The 20,454-nt window shown below is 42.7% G+C and overlaps 1 protein-coding gene across 2 annotated transcripts in view; it reads left to right on the top strand.

The window, feature by feature from the left end:
• rai14 (retinoic acid induced 14) overlaps window positions 1-13,418 on the top strand; it is a 39,938-nt gene extending 26,520 nt beyond the window's left edge. The window contains exons 7-21 of one of the 2 annotated variants that reach the window (XM_076757593.1): window positions 351-421; window positions 4,329-4,435; window positions 4,550-4,734; window positions 5,185-5,210; window positions 5,616-5,702; window positions 6,152-6,241; window positions 6,699-6,836; window positions 7,421-7,522; window positions 8,108-8,842; window positions 9,340-9,833; window positions 10,202-10,370; window positions 10,474-10,641; window positions 10,759-10,917; window positions 11,023-11,088; window positions 11,428-13,418. In XM_076757593.1, the coding sequence (XP_076613708.1) occupies window positions 351-421; window positions 4,329-4,435; window positions 4,550-4,734; window positions 5,185-5,210; window positions 5,616-5,702; window positions 6,152-6,241; window positions 6,699-6,836; window positions 7,421-7,522; window positions 8,108-8,842; window positions 9,340-9,833; window positions 10,202-10,370; window positions 10,474-10,641; window positions 10,759-10,917; window positions 11,023-11,088; window positions 11,428-11,514 (2,684 nt within the window). In that variant the 3' untranslated portion in view covers window positions 11,515-13,418. The remainder of the gene's footprint in view (window positions 1-350; window positions 422-4,328; window positions 4,436-4,549; window positions 4,735-5,184; window positions 5,211-5,615; window positions 5,703-6,151; window positions 6,242-6,698; window positions 6,837-7,420; window positions 7,523-8,107; window positions 8,843-9,339; window positions 9,834-10,201; window positions 10,371-10,473; window positions 10,642-10,758; window positions 10,918-11,022; window positions 11,089-11,427) is intronic. The other variant, XM_076757594.1, reaches the window with a different exon arrangement.
• Window positions 13,419-20,454: the final 7,036 nt, after the last annotated feature.

Genomic DNA, 20,454 nt, shown 5'->3' with positions numbered 1-20,454 from the left:
CTCACAGACATCATCACTGTTTCATGAGTGCTGGTGGTAGTTGACATGGCTGTTTAGGTAAATTAGCATTTGTCTGTTTTCTGTTTTTTTTTTTTTTTAATCAATGTTCCACTTTTAAAGTAGAGGCAATGGCTCACGAATGTCGTGTTGCTATGCTTCAGCCACCATAAGCCTGGCTGTGTATCTTAATGAAAAAGAAAGTAGACAGTCCAGTCATAATTGATTAATTTGGTCTTTTAGAGATAGATGAGAGACATTTCTTGCTAAATTCAGTCAAGGACCACCCAGACATCTGTGGACACCTGTGTGCTTCCTCTCCTTGTCTGATTGTTGTTTTATTTCGTCCTCAGCTGCCAGCGGGAACATCCAGACCGTCCAACTGCTGTGTGAACTCAAAAGTCCCATCAACGTGAAAGATGCAGTATGTGCTTTCATTATTACTTCCAGTCTTTCTTTCCCACACTAATTTTTCCTGGCAGGATAGTAAGAGGCTCTGAAACCCCAGGAAGACCACAGAAATGCACCATTCAGCTCTCATTCATATCGCTTTCTACTGTGTAATTTCCAGAGAGGAATTTGTTCGCAGAAGGTTAACCACTGTTTGTCAGCTCTGGCCTGTCTTTAAGATTTACCTGTCTGTAGTTCCTGTGTTTGCAACAGGATGCTCGATCTGCTGTCAGATATCTTATTTGCCTAATTATAGCTTTGTCTGCATCCCTTTATGTGCTTTTTAGTTTGAGAGAGCAGAAGTAGAATAACTACAGTTGTCTCTCACAGCTGTAAATCTACAATATGAAGGATCCTGACATTTCCTTTGATTTGTCCTCTGTTTAAAGATTGATTAATATTGTGTGTGTGTGTTTGTGTCTGTGTGTGTGTGTGTGAGTGTGTGTGAGGTAGAGGGTCAGTGTACTGTGGGAACTCTGCTCTCAAGCCGCAGACATGTGGTCTCCATTGCAGTGATGCTCCATGCCTGTGGTTTTAACCCAACTGGGGTGTGTGTGTGTGTGTGTGTGTGTGTGTGTGTGTGTGTGTGTGTGTGTGTGTGTAAAACAAAAAGAGAGCAAGTGAGAGAAGAGAAATGGAGAAGAGAATCTGTTGCCCATTTATTTCCCTTTTTATTATCATGCCACAGCTGGCCTGTTGGAGATTAACACACACACATACACACACACACAGTGATCCCTTAGCCTGCATGTAAAGATGTTATGTTATTGTTAATTAAAATTTATTGCCGCCCTATGCTTGTTTAAGCCTCTAACAAGTTGTATGTTGTGGCTTTAGAAACTGGTTCATGCTGCCACTTTGTATAACCTGTAAGGATTTTAAAGCTAAAGTTGAGGGTTTCTGAAATTATTACAACTGCAGCTCAAGCGGACTTTGTAGTTTTCTTCTGTGATATTTACATGTGGTCTTCAAGTATTTCTTCCTTAACAATTTACATTTTTTAAGCAAAATGATGCTTTGCCCATGCTGGTTAGAGTGCAGCATGTAAGGAAACTCTAACCAGCATGGGCAAAATTTAGATTTACATGTTCTCCACACTCGTATGTTTTCGGTTCTATACATGTGAGACGAAAGGGCCGTAATCATCTGCAAATGTGTGTGTGTGTGTGTGAGAGACTGGAGCAGTTCTGTTAGTGCTCTGCTGTTAGTGGACATAACCTGAAGACCACAAAGTCGTCTGGAACATATTTCTGTTTCTGTGCTGAGCAGAACATGGCAGCTGGTTAGCCTCGGGCATACATCATGGCTGTAACAAATATCTATACCTGATCTATATTTGACTTGAATAAACACACAGCAAGAAACGGAAAGAAACAGGGGGACATCTGGCAGGTCTTACATGTGTCAGACAAAGAATGTTTATAGAAAATCAAGTAAAAGTAAACTTAAATTCTGCTCAGAGACAGTGGAAATATGTAGGATAAAAGATTCCTTATGTTTTCAGTTGGATAGAAATACGTTTCTCAAGCACTAAATTCTGATCAAACTGTTAGCGGTCAGCTTAGCCGTTCATGTTGTGTAGCACTCAGGGGGAACATCTTGATAAAAGTTTAGTGCTGTGGAATTGTTGGTTTCTTCATGTTGTCCTGTGGTTTGTGGAATATACGTAGTCTGACTGTGAAGTGCAGCCTTAAAGGACCAGTGTGTAGGAGGTAGTGGCTTATAGCAGTGAGTTTGCAGATTGCAACCAACTGAATATGATGGTGACGGTGCAACATGGCGAACTCTGTGGAAGAGGACCAGATCCCTCTGTAGCTATAAAAAGCTCAAATGTTAAAAAACCCCCCCTCAATTTCTGCCATGTTCTGCCAACAGATCCGCCCAAGTCTCACACACTGGACATTTAAGAGTTCTACAGGACAAAATGACAGTGTGCACGTGTATTCTAGGCAGTGTGGTAAAAGTTAAACCGGTATGAATCGTTTCTAGGCTGGTCCAGTGGACATTCACATACCAAGAAGTAGCTTGGTGAGTGTTGACTTCCACCAGTACTGAACTGGTTCAGCTGTATTCGGATGGAGCTTCTAGCAATGATTCCTTTTTATTTTGAGGACAGTTTTACCTTCTCATTGACATATGCAACATGTGATGAGGCAGTACTTTTTCCAGGGGCGCATGCTAAAAAGGCTGAGATCCACTGGTTTATGTTATCCCTCTCTACTCCCCGTTAAGCAGCACATGCAGTGAGAGAGCTGGCACAATGACCACTTCAGTATTTTTCATTTTTTATGAGTAAGAGATGGTGTGAAAAAAAAAAAAGCCTTTTCTAAAGCAGTCTGTCACCACCGCTGAAATGATCAGGTCAGAGCTGTCTGCTTGACAAATTCATTGCCACCCAACTAGAACTCTTTCATAAAACAACAGTAAATGATATATTCACTTTCAGATTACACGGTCAGCCGATGACATTTTCATTGCACAAGGAGGAGAAGATGAAGAACATCATAAACACTAGAAGCTCTGTTATGTTTGCTAAAGTTTGACCCTGAAGGTCCAGTTGTTCATGTGATAGAGGCTGAATCCAAAAAACACTCCAGCTCTCTTCAATACTGTACTAGTTACAGTTTCAAAGTCAATTTAAACTCCTTCAATGCATGTTTGGGTAACACTTTAGATAAACATTGTCCCATTGGGAGTGTTGTCATCATCATATTGTGTTAGACATCCAATATGTTGTGACACAGGCTACAGAATACGTCTATGTCCTCCAAGTAGACTCCAGAGAGTTGTATAAACAGAACAACTGTGTGTCTGTGGTGTCTGCAGCTGTCTGTGTACACGTCTGTTTGAGAGTATCTGTATATTCAGGCCTTGTTGCCCAAATGTGGAATCCTGGCTTTTAAACTGACAAGATGGCAGCGAGTTACAAAAAAAAAAAAAAGCAAGCATTTATACACCTGTGCTCTCGCATGCACCCACACAGACACTGAATCTATTACTCTGAGAAAAAAATCGGGTCTGTCTTTTAGATTGCAGAGCAGAAACCGTTCAGCAGGAACGCAGACCGAGCCGAGCAGACGCAGGGCTGTTAAAGTCTTTAGCAGAGCTCAGAGGAACCCACACCATAGTTCTGTTCTCTGTGGTGTGTGGAAGCAGCAGCCTTGTAATATAAAACACAAAGCTATGCTGACACACTTTACAGTTTCTTATGCTCTTTTACAGCTGGGCATGACTTTGTTTTTTTTTGTTTTTTTTTTAACTTTCTTTCACTTTTAACAATATAAATAACCTGTGGAAATTTCTATTTATAGTTTATTACTGAGTTCCTTATCTGTTGTTCTAATGTAATGAAGATGGCGTAGGCAGCAGCTCCTTCCAAGCTGTATGCCACCCTCCACGAGCCCAGCCAATCAAATGTTCATGTTAGATTTAGGTCATAGATGGTTAAGGTTAGATTAAATGTCATGCTTGGGGTTAGGATCTGTCAGTCCTGGTGAAAAATGCGGCTTGTCTATGTTGCATGAAATACTGACCCAGTTGCCTAACTCAGGGCCATAAACTGTGCTGAGCCAGCCCATTCATTTGTACTGTAAATATATCATTTTGGGGATTTCCCAAAAGCCACGCCGCTCAAAAAAATGGAACAACTTTTGGCTTTTCTGTTTATCTGCTGGGAAACTCATTTAGGAGACATTCACTCCCTTTTCACGTGGATCTGAGATTTCTCTCACCACACAGACACTCGCCATGTTTCACGCCTAAGCCCACATCCTCATGTCACACAAGAGAGGTTACACAGGTGTGTGTTATGCTGGTTTGTGGGCCCTCCATAGGATCATTTCAGGCATATCAAATGTTCTTAATGTCTGTTTCTCTCAAAGGATGGACTCACCCCTTTGCTGCTGTCAGCCAAGCACGCTCATGCTGAAGTGTGCAGTACTTTGCTGGACTGTGGTGCTGAAATCAACGCTTCTGACAACGGCGGCAGGTACGAACAGTCACACTCAGAATTTGGAAGTGGTATGATGTAAGACCCTCATGTTCTCGGATGATGGAGAGATGGTACACTGGTGATCACTATTTGTTCTTTTCCGTGTTGCAGGACAGCCTTGATGCTGGCCAGCGAGTCTAATGCCGTGTCAGTTGTTGAAGTGCTGGTTCAACGAGGAGCTGATCTATCAGCTGTAGATTCACAAGGCCACGATGTCGTCCACTACGCCAAGCTGCTGGGCAATGTCGAGGTCAAAACTGCACTTGCGGCTGCCCTGAACAGACAGCAGGTCCCAGGTAAGAGTTAATACACACACAGAAAGTACAGTCAGGAAGCAGAAGATGACATTACCTGGACACACATCCATGTTTTGTGACTTCATGATGCTGCACTGACTTTCATTACTTCTGTATCTTTAAGCTTAAATGCCACATGCCTGCCTCAGTCCTAATCTTTAGTGGCTGACCTTGTGAGAAACAGTTTTTGTCCCTCAGATTGGAGTTGAGTCTCCATAATATTACTATTCTGAGATCTTTGTCCCCACAACATGATCAATACTCACACACACACGCATAACCTCTGTGTGGTTGATAGTTCCACTGCTGTGATTTCAACCGAGCCAACACTGCCATCTGGAGGAGGTCTCCTGTTAGTCTTACTTTATTTTTCTGTCTGTGTTTGGTGTAAACTGTTACATATTTAATATATTAGATTTTTTTTATGTTGTTTTTGTCTCCTTTTGACAGATGAAAAGTCTCCTAGAAGTCCTCAGGTAAGAAACCAGTGTTGTTTTTCAGTACTTTTCTTTAGAGGTCCTCAGAAACAGGCAAAGTTACCAAAACACCTGGACCTACACCAACCAATCAGCAGTGACAGTCTAAATTAGTTTGTAGTACTACTATGTGATTCATAGTGAGCTAAAAATGAAGAAAAAAAAAAATCCAAGTTAAGTTTAATTTCTGCTGTGTAGCTCAACTCACGGACTGTAGTTTAGTATCAGCTTTTCTAGTGCGTCAGTGTCAAATTTCTCAGCTTGTGAAAAATCTTCTAGTTGCTGTTTTTTTGAAAACAAAACTCATTGATTGACTCTCCTCTCACTAACCAGCACTGAATCCCACCTTTCGTTTTTCTCTCTTTTCGTTGCCTTTCTCCTCCATCTCTTTTGCTGGCTCCTCAGCATGATCAAGTAGCTAAGCTAAGTGATGAACGGATTACAACTCCCAAAAAACGAAAAGCACCTCCACCTCCTATTAGCCCACTGCAGGTAAAAGCATGTCTGTCTGTGTGTCTGTCTGCTAGTCTCTGTATGCCACCCTTTATATTAATGCATGTCTGGTCTGTGACTGTTTCTCTATATTATTACATTATGTTATTATTATCTCAGTCAGTTTTCTCTCATCAGTATGACAAAGCATTTGACTCATGCAGTATATTTATTTACTTTATGTACTAATCTGTATTTGGTTTCCAGATTTTAACTTGTGCTTAATATAAATATCTAGGGCAGTAATAACCCATTATGCCACTTAATTATCATAACAGGACACTAATATTTTGAGTCATACTGCAGTTCCTGGTGTTTCTGTACCAACTGATTATGAACATAGTGCACGCATCTGTTTTTAACACTTAAGTCTTTTCTTTCCAACTAAATCATGACAAGCGTTTGTGAGGAAAATGAACCAAACTAAAACTACCTTAATCCATCTTCAGAGCTCTGGACCCTCTTCTCCTTCAGCCGTTACCTCCGCTGGGACGCCTGCATCCAACAAAAGTGACACTCCCAAAAAATTCAACTACAAGGTAAGATCAAAATAAACCGAACAAATAGAAACACTTGAATAAGGTGTACAGAATTATCAGAGGAAAGTAAAAAGCCGAATAAATATATGTGCAGTTGTTGAATGTGTTTTCACATTTGCATATTCAATAAACCCCAAAATGGCAGTAAAGAAGCCATTTTTATATCAAGGTTTGTGCACATTGGTCCTCAGGTGAGAGATGCTGAGTGGAAAGATGTTTCAGTCATGACATCAAACAGGCAGACGTTCAATCTCTAATGAATTTATTTTACAGTCGCATCTCATGTACCAACCGGCCAAATTTAACCTTCATACCATTTTCCCTGTGTTCCTTTTCTTTTTTCCTTTCTCCTCCATCTCTCACCTTTTACTCCTCCTTTCACCTTCTTGTCCATCTTCCACTCTTCTCCCCTCCCATTCCCTCTGCCCCGCCACTCCTCCCCTTTCTCGTTTCAAAGGAGGATGAGGTTAGAGGAACGGCGCTGAGAGAGGAGGTTGAGAAGCTCCATGAGGAAAGAAACATGTTGCTGGAGACGATCGAAGACCTGAAGCAGACGGTGGAGCAGACGGGGACTTTTCCTGAACTGGAAACAAAGGTGATTAATGAGTAAACGATGCTAAAGTGACGTGTTTATATTACGTATGAGCAGACCTGAAAACAGATGTGGTGATTAGAACAGAAGACTTGATCTAAGCAAATGACATCAGGCTTTTACTGTGAAAAAGAGCATTAAAACTCAGTGTACAGCACGTGCACTGTAAATGGATCATCTGCCAAATCCAACTAAAAGTTTTTCCTAATTGGATGAAGAGAATTCAAAAACTTTTGGGCTTGATAGAACTTGACATTTTTACATGATGGGAATAACTTTTTTCTTTGTACCACAAGTTTACTAAAAGTTTTTCTGGTTGTTAAAATCTTACATCAGCGTAGCTTTAAAGGTTTGATACTACACTCGGACAACAGACAGCTGTGTACTGCTGAACTTTTTCACCTTGGGCATTCTTGAAGGAGGCCTAACTTAAGCTTCAGACGTGTCATGGCTTGTTTTGTTTTTCAGTCGCTAGAGAGTGGTCCTTAACATTGCACTCCTTTTGCCTCTGCATGCGAATGTATGTGTGTTTTACGTGTGTGTGTGTGTGTGTGTGTGTGTTTGTGTGTGTGTGTGTGTGTTGACAGGTCGAACACAGCTTTACAGCGTCTGCAGCTCTGGTTTCCGCTCTGCAAGCCAAGATTGCTGCTCTCACTTTGGAGAACCAGCAACTTGCAGGCAAGCTGAAGGTATGTAACCCATTCATTTGTGCTCATGAGCTAAACCGTAAATCAATGAACGAACATACTGAAGTTGAGGGCGGTACACTGTACCACCCTGATTCCAAACAAGATGGGATGCTGTGTAAAACATAAAAAAAACAAAACAAAATGCAACCATCTATAGACAAACTGTGTTTACCGACAATCCTTCATACAATCATGTGTTCACAAAGTGGTGAACCTCACTCCATCCTTGCTTGTGAATGACTGAGCCTTTCCAGGATGCACCTTTCATAGCCAATCATGATACTATCACCTGTTACCAATGAACCTGTTTACCTGTGGAATGTTCCAAACAGGTGTTTTTGGAGCATTCCACCAATTTTTCAAAATGTTTTTGAATTCTGTTTTTAATTTGATATAATGAGGCAATGTACAAATAATGTAGCTATTATATATTAACAGTAGAAAGTTAAAAGAATACATAAAAGTAACATTTTAAAGAAAAAGAAGAAATTAAAAATGAGGTTCCCATTTTTTCGAGTTTGTCTCAAAAACAACTCTCTTGCCCCTCACTTTAAACTCTTTTTACTCTTCACCCTCACCTCACAGAAACATCCGTCCCTCCAAGCCAGCGAGGACCTGAAGGAGATCAGTCGTCCGGACAGCATGGCCTCCAACTCCTCCTTCCACTCTACCCAGGATGAGTTTGAATCACTGCCACAAGTCCCCTCCACCGCCCAAGTGGAAAGGGAAGACAGTTCAGGCAGTGTTTTTGTCAGACAGGAGGAAGAGGAGGGTGAAGGAGGCAGAGAAGGGAGCAAAGAGGAGATCAGACTGTTGAGACAGGCGCTGGAGAGCGTTCAGATGAAACTACTAGAAACCAGAAAGGAAAACCGCTCTCTTCAGGCCCAGCTGAAACCCGAGCGAGGCAGAGAAAGAGAGGAGTATGAAAGCGTGAGGGAGAAAGGGAGAGAGGAAGAGTTGATGGAGAGTCTGGCAGAGCTCCAGGCGAAGCTGACAGATACTCAGGAGAGATACCACCAAGCTGTGGAGGAGGTGGAGGAGCTGAGAATGCAGGTGGGAAGGGGAGGAGGTGAGGTGATGGAGAAACAGGAGGTCCAGAGACATACATTACCCACACTTGAACTTGAAGTTAAACAGCTGAAGGCCCAGCTTGTCCAATCGGGATCTGAGCAAGAGAAAGCTGCTCAACGAATCAGACAGCTGGAGGAGGCGCTGAGGAGGTTGGAGGAGGAAAGACGGAGTGTAATGGAGAAAGAACAGAGGACTGCACAGATTGAGGGGCTGCACAAGGAGGCACAAGAGGAGATTAGGATGCTCCAGGTAAGCATGGGCTGCTTCTTCTTCTTCTCACTGAATTCCTGTAGGACTGAAAGGAGACACATCAAAGTGTGTTCACAGGTCTTGCAGTTGACTGCACATAGCAGACAATGCTGTTTGAAGTTGTTTGTCACTCCAGAGGGAGCTGTGTGAAAGCCAATGAATTTAGCCTCCTCAAGGCTGCATTGGCCTCAACTAGCATAACACACCTGAATCTCTGACTGAACTTATGGCGGTGGAGTTACATCGTGGGTAATGCAGGCACCAGGTATTGACAAGGAAGAAGAATGGCTGGATATAAAAAGATGATATTTCTGGTTCTGTGCATTGAATTTAATCATTATTTAGTGCAATGCTGAACTGATGGTAACTCAATTATTCTTTCACTCTTTCAGTCTACTGTACAGCACATCACTGACTACTATAACAGACCCTCATTTTTCTCTATGTCACATCTTTCATTTCACTCATTCTTTCATTTATTCCTTCTTGTTGTTTAGGAGGCTCTCAGGGGCACAGTGCCAGTTGAAGCTGCAGCCAAAGACTTTGAAGAAATGAAGGCTGAGCTAAACGAGGTAATTGCTGGGCTGCAGCGCCGCTTGCTGGAACTCTCGCACTCCTACAGCGAAACAAAGAGTCAGCTGAGTGCTGCACAGAAACAGCTAGCTGAGGCCCAGGCTGAGAGCGGTGCAGCCTCACCATCCTCCTCAGAGCAACAGCAGCTGCAACAACAGGTCCAGGTGCTAACCAGTAAGGTGGAGGAGCAGCAGACATTGCTAGCTGAGGCACAGAAGAAGCACTCGTTAGCTCAGGAGGAGATTTCAGTGCTGAGGCAGGAGGCAGAAGCTCAGGCACAGAGCTCTGTGGCCCTCGCCGACCACACACAGGTGATGTCATCTCTGGGAAATGCCATCAAAGAGTTGGAAAGCCAGTCAGAGGCCCTGAAAGAGCAGTTACACCAGAAGTCCATGCAGGTGGAGGCTCTTCAGAACAGGTGAGGAAGAAAACTGATGGTTGATTGATGTATCTTTTTCTGCTTTTACTGGAGACTACAGTGGATGCTGGGTGGAGGAGGGGCTTCTGAAGTGCTTTATGAGCAATTAGAAAAGGAGTGGAGGGATGTAATTAAGTGTGTTTACTTAAATTCTGTGTTTATGTACAATTTGGGGGTTCTTTATACTTCTACTTCCTCCACAGCTTGTTTACAGTCCACTGTGTGGGAGCTAAAGGAATATTAATATCAAGATTATTTCTCTTACCGTAGTGAGGCTGATCCAGTTGACTTCGTGGTCACTAGTCAAACTATTTGTACTTCTACATACTTGTACTTCACCATTTGGTTCTTGTCTGCTTCACCAAAAGGCTTACAGCAGAGAAAGACGTCATCCCAGATGATTCAGTCTCACGAGTGGAGCACGAGACCACGCGAGAGCAGCTGGAGGGCGAGGTGAACCATCTGACGCAGCTCCTCCAAGGGGCCCTCAGGAAGCAGGACGAGATGGCTCTGGAGGCTGCTGATGCATGGCAGAAGGTGAGAAGACAAGGTGTCCTCCGGGTAAGATAAAAACATTTTTCAATGTCGACTATAAATCATCTTCCCTCCTGTAATTTACAACCCGTTCTCCTCCCATCAGGCACGTGAGAATCGTGCAGAGCGGGAGGCCCTGCAGGAGCTGGTGATGTCGAGGGAGAAGGAGAACCAGACGCTGACATCCAGGCTGGCCGAGTCCCAGGATGCTGTGTGTCAGCTCAAACAGCTGGTGGAGAATCACGTCGCCTCAGAGAGAGAGAAGAACAAGAGGGTGAGTCATGAAAATGGTAGCCACCGCAGAAGCACCATCACTGTTGTAGCACTGAGGGAAAAACTCCTTAAAGGTAACTCTTTCATCAACTACATGTTTTGTGTGCGTCCCTCTCAGATAGATGATCTGTCACGGGAGGTGGGGAAGCTGAAGGACGCCTTAAACAGCCTATCACAGCTCTCCTACACTGCAGGTTCTCCCTCCAAGAGACTGCAGCAAAACCAGCAGCTGGAGACGATGCAGCAACAAATCAAACAACTACAGTACCAGCTGGCTGTAAGCTTTCTCCACCTTATTCTTACACAGAATGCACAATAATGCCCACTTTGGAGTGAACTGTGCTTTGAAACATCTTGTATTTACTTCATGTTTTCTGTGTAGGAGTCAAAGAAGCAGCACCATGAGATCGTGTCAGTCTACAGGATGCACCTCCTCTATGCTGTCCAGGTAAATTCATGCATTAGTCTGCAACTTCAAAGGAATATTAAATGAGGATTTTATCATGTACTACTCGTGGTATCTACCATGTCTGGATGGTGAGAGTGGCACCATACCATTTTTATTTATTTATTTATTTATTTTTTTGAAATGTCTCCATCCCCTGAGTTATGGGGACACCGTTGTGTCTGTTGTGTAATTTTTCAATGTGGTGAAGAATAGATATCTCAAAATCTGGACAAATCAACCCAAAGGTTTTTATTTGGGTGGACTGGCCCTTTAAATCACAGTAGAGTGATCACAGAGTAATTTTACATATTAAACTGAACTTGTGCTTTGTACCTTCAGGGACAGATGGACGAGGATGTCCAGAAGGCCTTGAAGCAGATCCTGATGATGTGCAAGATGCCAAGCCAAGCCAAGGAGGCCTGCTGAGACACACCGGGCCCGGTTTCCCAAAAGCATGAGGTGAACTGAAGTGAACTGCTGCCGTCAGCTACCACCACGCGTCCTCCCGTCCAAACTCGCACGATGCTGCTGAGAAGCAAGGAACCAACACATGGTGCCTCTGAATAAACCTTGAGTATTTGTTAATGAGGAGGAGGTTTACAGTCATATGTTCATTGCCTTTGCTAAGGTCATTTTGACCATCAAAGATATAAAGTTCAGTCAGTGTTGCAACGGAGATGTTTTTGGGAAACCCCAGCCCAGCATACAGATACTGTACATCAGCCAACTGACCATTCAAACCAGTGGCCAAATTTACAATTTGTGTGTGCACGTTAACACTTCACTGCCAATGAGCAGTAACCTTGAATCACATGCGGTTTGACATGAGTGATAATACAAACATACACGTATGTGTGCACTAATCTGTCTGATGAAAACAGTGAGCTTGATGTGGTCTGTTTCTGTTATAAAGTGCGCTCAGAGAAATCATTTAGAGCTGCTGTTAATAGTATCTATTTTATGATACAACAGTGTTTTTACTTGTTAAATGTTTCATGGTTGTCAGCATTTTCCTGATACAGTCTAAATTATTCATGCCCTCTTAAGTATGCATGTGACTTTGCTCAACGCCAGCCCAAAAATACACATAGAAATGTCTTTTTGGCCACACTTCTATGAAGAAAATGCATGATACTGTTTGTATTGCTATTTTCCTATTAGCACAAAAATTTCTAAAAATGTATTTTACTGAAATGTATTCTGTCATGTTTTCTATGTTACCGTACTGTAATGAAGAGGTTTGATAGCTGTATTTTTGATGGCCTTGTTTTGTGTCTGTTTTGTGTGAATGAGATGCTTTTTCCTCGAGTATAACAACGCACTATTTGGTCTAGTGACACCTGAGTTAGTTTATTTCCCCATTATTATCCATATTTTACATGTAAGGGGTTGAATAGAGCTGTTTACTGTAATGGAAAAACAAACATTTCAGCTGTAACAAACGCCCAGCAGTACAGGCTCAATAGTTTTCGTCTTTTTAAGTTGAGGGGAGGTAAGATTACATTTCCTCTCCTCTTCTCTACTCTTACACTTTGGTTATTTGTTCTTACTTGAAAAGCATGCAAAATGTGTTGGCTGTAAGCAGATGGTTGAGCTTAGCATAAAACTAGAGTTCTGTGTGCTGTCACATGCCTGTAATCAGACGGAATTTTTCTGGCTCTGCAGTACTTTCACTCAGAATTCCCGTCAATATCAGCAATAGATGCCAATTTCACAAGACTTCCCTGCACCATCATTTATTTATTTCAGTTGCCAGGATGTTTTTTCTGTTTGTGAAGCTCCCGTCTCTTTCAGTGTTTCTTTGTAGGTACGGATGGACACTGTAGTGTTTGAGAATACACTTCAAGTGTATTTCTTGGAACATGTCTTCTAGAGACTTCTGAACTGTTTTCACGTCGCACTCCTTTGCCTTAGTACTGTACTGAGAGCCATACGCCCTTTGGTTTCACCTTTCCTCTGAACAGTGTTTGAGATTATTGAGAACACAGCTTACACTGTTGAGCTGTCGTTGGATTCAATGAATTTGTCTCTGACTGAAGCTTGTTTCTCACTCAGGAACTTTTTTTTACTGAACATGATTTACACCTGACCGAAATGTGTTCTGGCCTGAGTAGAGCTGTTGCTTTCTTTCATAGGTTGTAGAAAATAAATGACCTCTCTCTTTTTCTCTGTAGGCCTTGACTGAAATGTTTTGTAACGAGAAAGGGAAAAGAAAGAAACAGCTTTCCTGTCGGTTGTTTCTTCGCTGACAGTTTTGTAGTGACATGAAAAAATGCTTGTTTGCCAACTGCTTTTTTTTGCCCACATTAATAAATTTTCAAGATACTGTACCATCGTGTGTCTGCGTTTTATCTCTCCCTGCTCTTATATATCAAGACAATTACTGTAAAAAGATAACCTGACTAAATTTGAAACCTTAACAGTATTTTAGCATAAAATGAGAAGTGATTGAATGAATGAAATGGTTATTGCATGCATGCATACAGCTACCGTGTGCCCTGCCCACATGGATTTACAAGCCATCACAGATTAATATAAGGCCGAGTCATGATGCCATATAACACCGCCTCTTTTTACAGCCCGCTGAGACAAAGTTAGCAAACTTCAAACACATCAAAACAAGAAGATTTCAGAGTTTCGATGCTTTTAAATCATCATCCTGTTCAAGAGAAAATGGGACACATTTTCCCCCAAATCACACAGCTCCGGATCTATTTTCCTCCTGATTATTTTTTAATAAGCCAACCTTGCTGACCACAGGAACAAAAGCAGCTCTCAAAGGTGCAACTTAAGATCTTTGGCTACGAGATAAATGAGATATAACACACGATTTGGGGCCCATTCAATGTTCAGTTTCATTAAACCTTTGCGAGCAAAAACAGGCTGTTGCTCTTATCCCAAAATGGTCCACAAGGTGTCTTTGTTCATTCAAGAGTCACTGTAAAATGTGTTTAGACACACTGTGGGAAGCGTTTGGAAAAGTACAAGAGCAGGATGAGACTGAACAAGCGATAAATAACCACTAGATGGCAGCCTTTGCCAAAACTGGATCTCTTGTGGCTCATAAAGCCGTCCCGCTCACACAATCATGGGTCACAAAGGAAAAAGCTGAAGAGGACATAAAAAGAAACAGATTTTTGCTGAGTATGATATTTTTTTTTTGTAGACTGACGTGTTAATTAACACTCTCTACCGCCATCATCCAAGCACCACAGGAGGTTATATCTTTTTTAACAATGGTGTTTTATCCCTCCATAACACACAGAGACTTGTCGAATTTATGGACGCACTGAAGCTCTTCTGGTGGCTTGTGGTGGTGCAACAACTCGTTAAGTTACTTAACTTTTTACTCCTGTCATTTGTCCTCCTCTAAGCACACAGACAGAACACATGATCCAGTCTACTTTCTGTTCATCATCTTCCAGAATCAGAGTAAGAAATACACACTTTGAGTTTGGAAGACTGGGTGAATAAAAAAAGGTGCATTGTTTATCTTCCTGTTGGGTTAAGCACACCGTCCTCCATGTCAACACTCTGTCCTCCCTCAATGTCCACTCAGCTTTGGCTCTCAGATGTCCTGCCAGCCCAGCTCTGGGTAATTTATCTGCCGTTCTGTTTCCTCTAACCGGTGGCACAACCACTTCGTTTCCTGCCCTGGCCCTGTGTTCTGCCCGCTGGTCAAACACACACATACGCATACGCACGCAAGAAAAGCACACAAATGCATACACACACACACGCACACGCACACACACACACCTCTGCCTTTACACGACAACTTCCTGTCAATCTTGCTTTCCCACACGTTCTGCCCTCAGGCCTCGGGGGTTGGTGGGGAGAGATCTGGTGCTGTGATCCTAATCCAGCCAGGGCCCATATTTGTCCAGCATCACAGGCTGCAGTAAAATCTCAGACTGTGGAGTCTGTGAATGGCAGGATGAACTCTGCTTGGCTCAACTCAAATATTCAATCTGATATTGTTTGATGAGCTTGTTTTTTGTTTTAGTAGTCATTCCTGTAGTTTTGTTAGTTATTTAACAGAGATAAATTGACCTTTCAGTGTTTTCTTTTCATTTAATGTAGTGGCTTTAAAGTGAGCTGAAGGTTTTGTCACACATTTTCTTTATCTGCTTCTTCCAGTGCAAGTAGAACTGAAACACTTTTTTAAGTGAAAATTAATAAATAATAAAAAAATAAAATCCCTGGTTGCAGCTACCCAAATGTGAAGATGAGTAGCTTTTCTTACTCTTAAATGATTGTTGGACGGACAAAAAAAAGCACAATTGAAGACTTAATCTTTGGCTCAAGGAAAATGTCTTGTCTTGATTTAAAGGTACAGTATATTATGCAGGAACTGTTCGTAAAGCAAACTATGCCCGCCATTTTCGTGCCTTTCTCTCGGATGCATGCTGCTTACAGTCTGGCACCTGGTGCTGCTTACAACCTCACCTGCACTGTTATTTCCTGGAGGCTACACACCAACTGTCCAAACGTTGCCGTCCAGAAACGTCCCAGAAACACAGGCGGAGGTCAGAGTCTCTGCCGATGAATACAACGCCACACACTCCTGGTGGATAAACAGAGACGAAAGAGAGGGATTACTTTTGTAATACTTTTTGTACGTTTGAGTATACACATTGGTTTTTAGGCATAGTATACCTTTAAATAGTCCAAATCAGATGTTTTTTATGGCCACATCATTACATCAACTGTGGCAGTTTGAAATATCTTAATATATCTACAGAAATATCTCTAAATAATGACTCGCCATCGAGGCAGTGAAGTCTAATGGGCTAATGGATTTAGAGCATCGATTGCCAAAAGAGAGTGAATTATGAGGGGACCCTGACCTGAACCCTGAGGAACCCCAGAGCAGAGATAAGTATTTTGTGACTGAGATGCAAAACAGACAAAAAAAAAGAAAGGTACATAATCTCTGAATGTGACAAAGTAAGTGAACTGATTGTCCCTTCTGAAATATACATAGATGCACAGATAGAGGAGGATTCTGTACAGAGAAAAGGAGCTCATAAATGAAGAGTGGAGACAGAGTTTAGACGATGTGAAGAAGTCAAAACAGAAGGTCAAAGCCCAGGAGAGGAAGACTGCGGCTGAAGGAGCCCATTCGGGGAGGAAATGAGAAGAGTTTGTGGCCAAGAGAAAAAACACGGAGAAGCAAGAGCAGCAGATCAGGAGAGAGGGACAAGTGTATGTCGAATCACTGGAGGGATGACTAATCTGCGACTGAGAGACTCCTGCGAAGTCGCGTTTAAACCTGCATCAGCTGCCAGCAGCACGATGGGAACAGGCCGGGGAGGGGAAGAGGAGCTGATGACGAGGTTATCTTGACGACAGCGGCTCACTCGTGATGAAGCAGCAATAAAGTGGGACAGCTTCGGCTGCCAACTCGCTACTTTCAGAACATTTTTCTAATTTTCTGTCCGTGTCTTTGCTAACTATTTGTTTACACTGCGTATTTCCTAGTAATCAAGGATTGTGTGCTGAGCAAATATTGTCGAACAGCTTCTCACTCATGTGCGTCATAGCTTGGTTTCAGGGAGCAGGCCTGCGTTATCTGCTCAAGTGCTGGTACTTGCATCTTCAAGTAGCACATATGGGCTGTTGTGTCTGTTGTTATTCTAATTAAGTATTTCCTATTCTTTTTGGCTGCTATTTAAGACATCTGGACTGGGAAACTTTTGGCCAACTATAGCCCATTCACAGAAATGTATATCAAAAGACTGTTGTGAGATGGAGCCGACTTGTTACCAGCTGCTCCAACCTACTTCTAAAGCCTTCACAGCTGCCAGGTTCCTCAGCCTGGTGACAATCTTTGACTTATCTGTGCTGCAGCTGAACTCTGCCCTGTGACTGAGGTTAGCTGTGCCCACAATAAAATGTCGTATCTAAAAGACTTTAAAGGAGCATCACTCCACTGTGGCTTGCATTTTCCGCCCACTGTGGGAAACGTACAGATCGGCATCCGCATTAAAGGATGCACACACACACACACACACACACACACACACACACACACACACACACCAGCACGTGTCACAGTGCCGTAGGTCTGTGATTTTACAAGGCCTCAACATTTTCCTCTGGTGGGAAGGTGGATAAGTCTGACATTATGTTGAAAATCGTACAGCATGTCATAGTCCACATTTGCTACGCCATGGACAGAGTCAACAGAGTGACACTGACAGGATGAGTGATATATATCGATTCCAAAAAATACGCCGTAAACTCAATATTGTTGGGTTGTTGACAAAACAAGACATTTGAGGATGTCATCTTGGGCTTTGGGAAACACCGATCGACGCTTCTTACCATTTTCTGACATTTTATAGAACAAACAGCTCACTGATTCATCGAGGAAAAAAAAAAAAGACAGATTAATGGAATGAAAATTATCATTAGTTGCAGCCCTAATGTTGTTCAGTGTATACGGTAAATGCTTTGGCAGCATGATTAAATGCACTGTTTCATCATTAAACAACCTCCACAAGAGGAACCAGAAAATTAGAAAAAGGGGGGGCAGACATAGACAGAGAGTCAGCACAGCAGCGACATGCTACAGCAGTTCCTCCAGTGCTACGAACTCCTGGCTGTGCTGTTAGCAATTATTAGCCAGCTAGCAGACAGAGGAACGTACCCCGGTGCCCAGCATTAAAAAAAAAACAAAAAAAAAACCCACAACCAGCAAAGGAGCTTCAGTCAGAGCTGGCAGAGGTCGGAGTCCTGGCTTCGGTCACTAAAGATGAACTGTTTGGAGGACGTTCCTGTGCTCCCTGTCTTTGTTACTTGTTTGCCGAGATGTGAACCGCCTCTGTTTTTCATCTTATTGTTATTTTAATGTTCGGTAGAAGGCATTTGATTCTTGAACCTGACTTTCAAATGCCACACGTCTGCACCTGGCCTCATTTATTTGCGTATTTACGACAAATTCCATAGCACCAACAATAACAAGGCCCAGGTAGGAAAAATCTCTTTGAATCTGCTACATTTAATGAAACGCTGGCAGTTTGTAAAGCACTGGGACTATAAGTTAATGATTGAATCTCATGCAGCTCGCTTCATGGGGCAGTGAGGACGGACACACGGCACAGCCACACAGAGCCGGCCCAGGCCTCTTCAGTGCTCTCATTGTCTTCATGAACAATACTTATATGAGTCTACATCTACAAGGAACTGTTTGTTGATTATCTGTTGAACTGCAGTTAAACGTAATTATATTGTGACATTTATCTGTGCTAAGTGTCTCTCAGCAATGCCGGGGACGAATCGCTTTTGGCATCCAGGCTCCTATAAACAGGGGAGGTTTTCAGCATGTCAGTGATCTCTGCCATGATAAGTCATGTTGTCATCGGGGGAGAGTGATTGTCACTGAGCCGCGGTTCTCTCCTTGGCAGAACATTGAGACCACAGTGGTGTTTACATGTGTATTCTGATGGGAGGTCTGACGGTAATGAACACTGCGGAAGTGTGGGGAATGAAACGGAGAAATAAAACAGGTTGGACACATTTCCAGATTAAAACCTTCTTTCTGTTTCTTGTAACTGTTTTCCAGCAACTGTCATCACTTCGCAGCCTTCGCCTAATCTCACCTCACCAATCTCTGTATTATTTTCCTTCCTTTTGCTTTCCCTCCACCTCCTCCTCTCCCTTTCTTTTCATCTCTTCCCTCTGATGCACGTCTCTATGGTTTGTCAACATTGTTAACATGCTTACATTCCATCTAATACAACCGCATTTTGTTGTCAAGTAATTAACTGATGTGTGCAACATGTTGTTGCTGTGTTCGCCCATGTAGCCTCAGCCACCAAGCCGTCAAATGTTCTCAGTTTGTCTAATGCAGGCTGGCCTTGAAACAAGACCCTGCAGTAGATGAATGGAGGGGCGTAAAAGACGCATGCAGCTTAATTGCTGCAAGATGTAACCTCGCCTGCAGCCTACTGTGGCTCACAAACACACTCACACACATTCATGCACATGAAAGCATGCGCATACACACATGAAAAAGCTCGCAAACACACAATCAAACATGTGTACACATGGTACACGCAGTAAAGAAAACACAAACTGTGCTAAGCGCGTTACTAAATTACAACACGGATTTTCTACTATGCGTCACGACAGCCCAAACTTCTTAGAAGCATTTTTTGTTTGTTTGTTGGTGAAAAACAAGGTTTTAATTCTACTACAAGGCTATCCTTTGATAGAAAACATTCAAAAGTCCATCTCTCCGAAGCAAAGCAAACAGAATCAAACCAAATCAAAACGATTCAAAATCTATGGGTTCGTTTCCTCAGGCCATCTCAAGACAGTCCTCGAACCAAAGGCTAATGGATACAAGATGATATTAATGCAAAGATGCTTTTGAGTAATCTACATTTGGCTCTTAGTCAAAATTCCATAGAGCATTACTGAATAGAAATGATGGGACAGATCAGAGAGTAGAGAGACAGGCCTGATTCGATCTTACGGGGAGCGTTCCTGAAGCCACTCAGGGAGCTCCTCTGAATTACGCCATAACATTTCTGGGACTGGTGACTCCATATACTGCATGTGAACGCTTAATGCAGTTCCTCGCAGTCAGAAACGATAAAGAATCTGTGACTGGCGCACAGGTCCATAGAGAATCAATTGGAAAAGTTGGAAAAGCTGACTGTAACAGTATGCTGGAACATTCCCTCTGGGAAAACGTACATTTTATGACTCAAATCTAACATCACCGAAAGATCACAAAAAATTTCACAAAATTCAGTCTCATTTGATCGTCGCTGCGGGCGGCACACCAGGAGGACTTCACAGATTACAGCCTCGGCTCTCTGGTTACTCGCTGTGGGAAAGAAGCCATACAGGTCCCCTAAAAAAAGGACTTGACGATGCTGCGCTGCCGCGATGATAACAGATGTTATTTCTTCAACTGAGCGGTATTCCCCTACACCCACTACACCATCTCTGGGCATGCAGATGCTTTCCCCTGACATCACTGAGCTGACTGCAGCTCTGCTGGCGGCACTAACCCAGGTCACTGAGATACAGTTACATGACTCGCGACCCTGGAAGACCACAACACAGCAGACCACAGAGAGGTTCACCGGCACAGAAACACTGCACGTGCTGTACTGTGAACAGTCGTAATGGTTATGACTGGGAATGTGTTTATCTGTATTTAGAACCAAGTGTTTGGGAAGTAATTTTAGGTTCCTACCAACTCAGTGCAGCAGTTTCATGGGCCCACTGTGTTCTTTCTTCAAAGTCTACAAATCTCCAATACTTGCATGTGTATTGATGCTATTCAGTAATATATTATCATGTGCTGCATCCCTGATCAGAAGTGCTCCCTTCCTCTGTGTAAAT

This window comes from Chaetodon auriga, chromosome 19 (assembly GCF_051107435.1).
Source record: "Chaetodon auriga isolate fChaAug3 chromosome 19, fChaAug3.hap1, whole genome shotgun sequence".
Lineage (NCBI taxonomy): Eukaryota > Metazoa > Chordata > Actinopteri > Chaetodontiformes > Chaetodontidae > Chaetodon > Chaetodon auriga.
The sequence above is the reverse complement of the archived record's forward strand: the minus strand, read 5'-3'. Positions and strand labels throughout refer to the sequence as shown.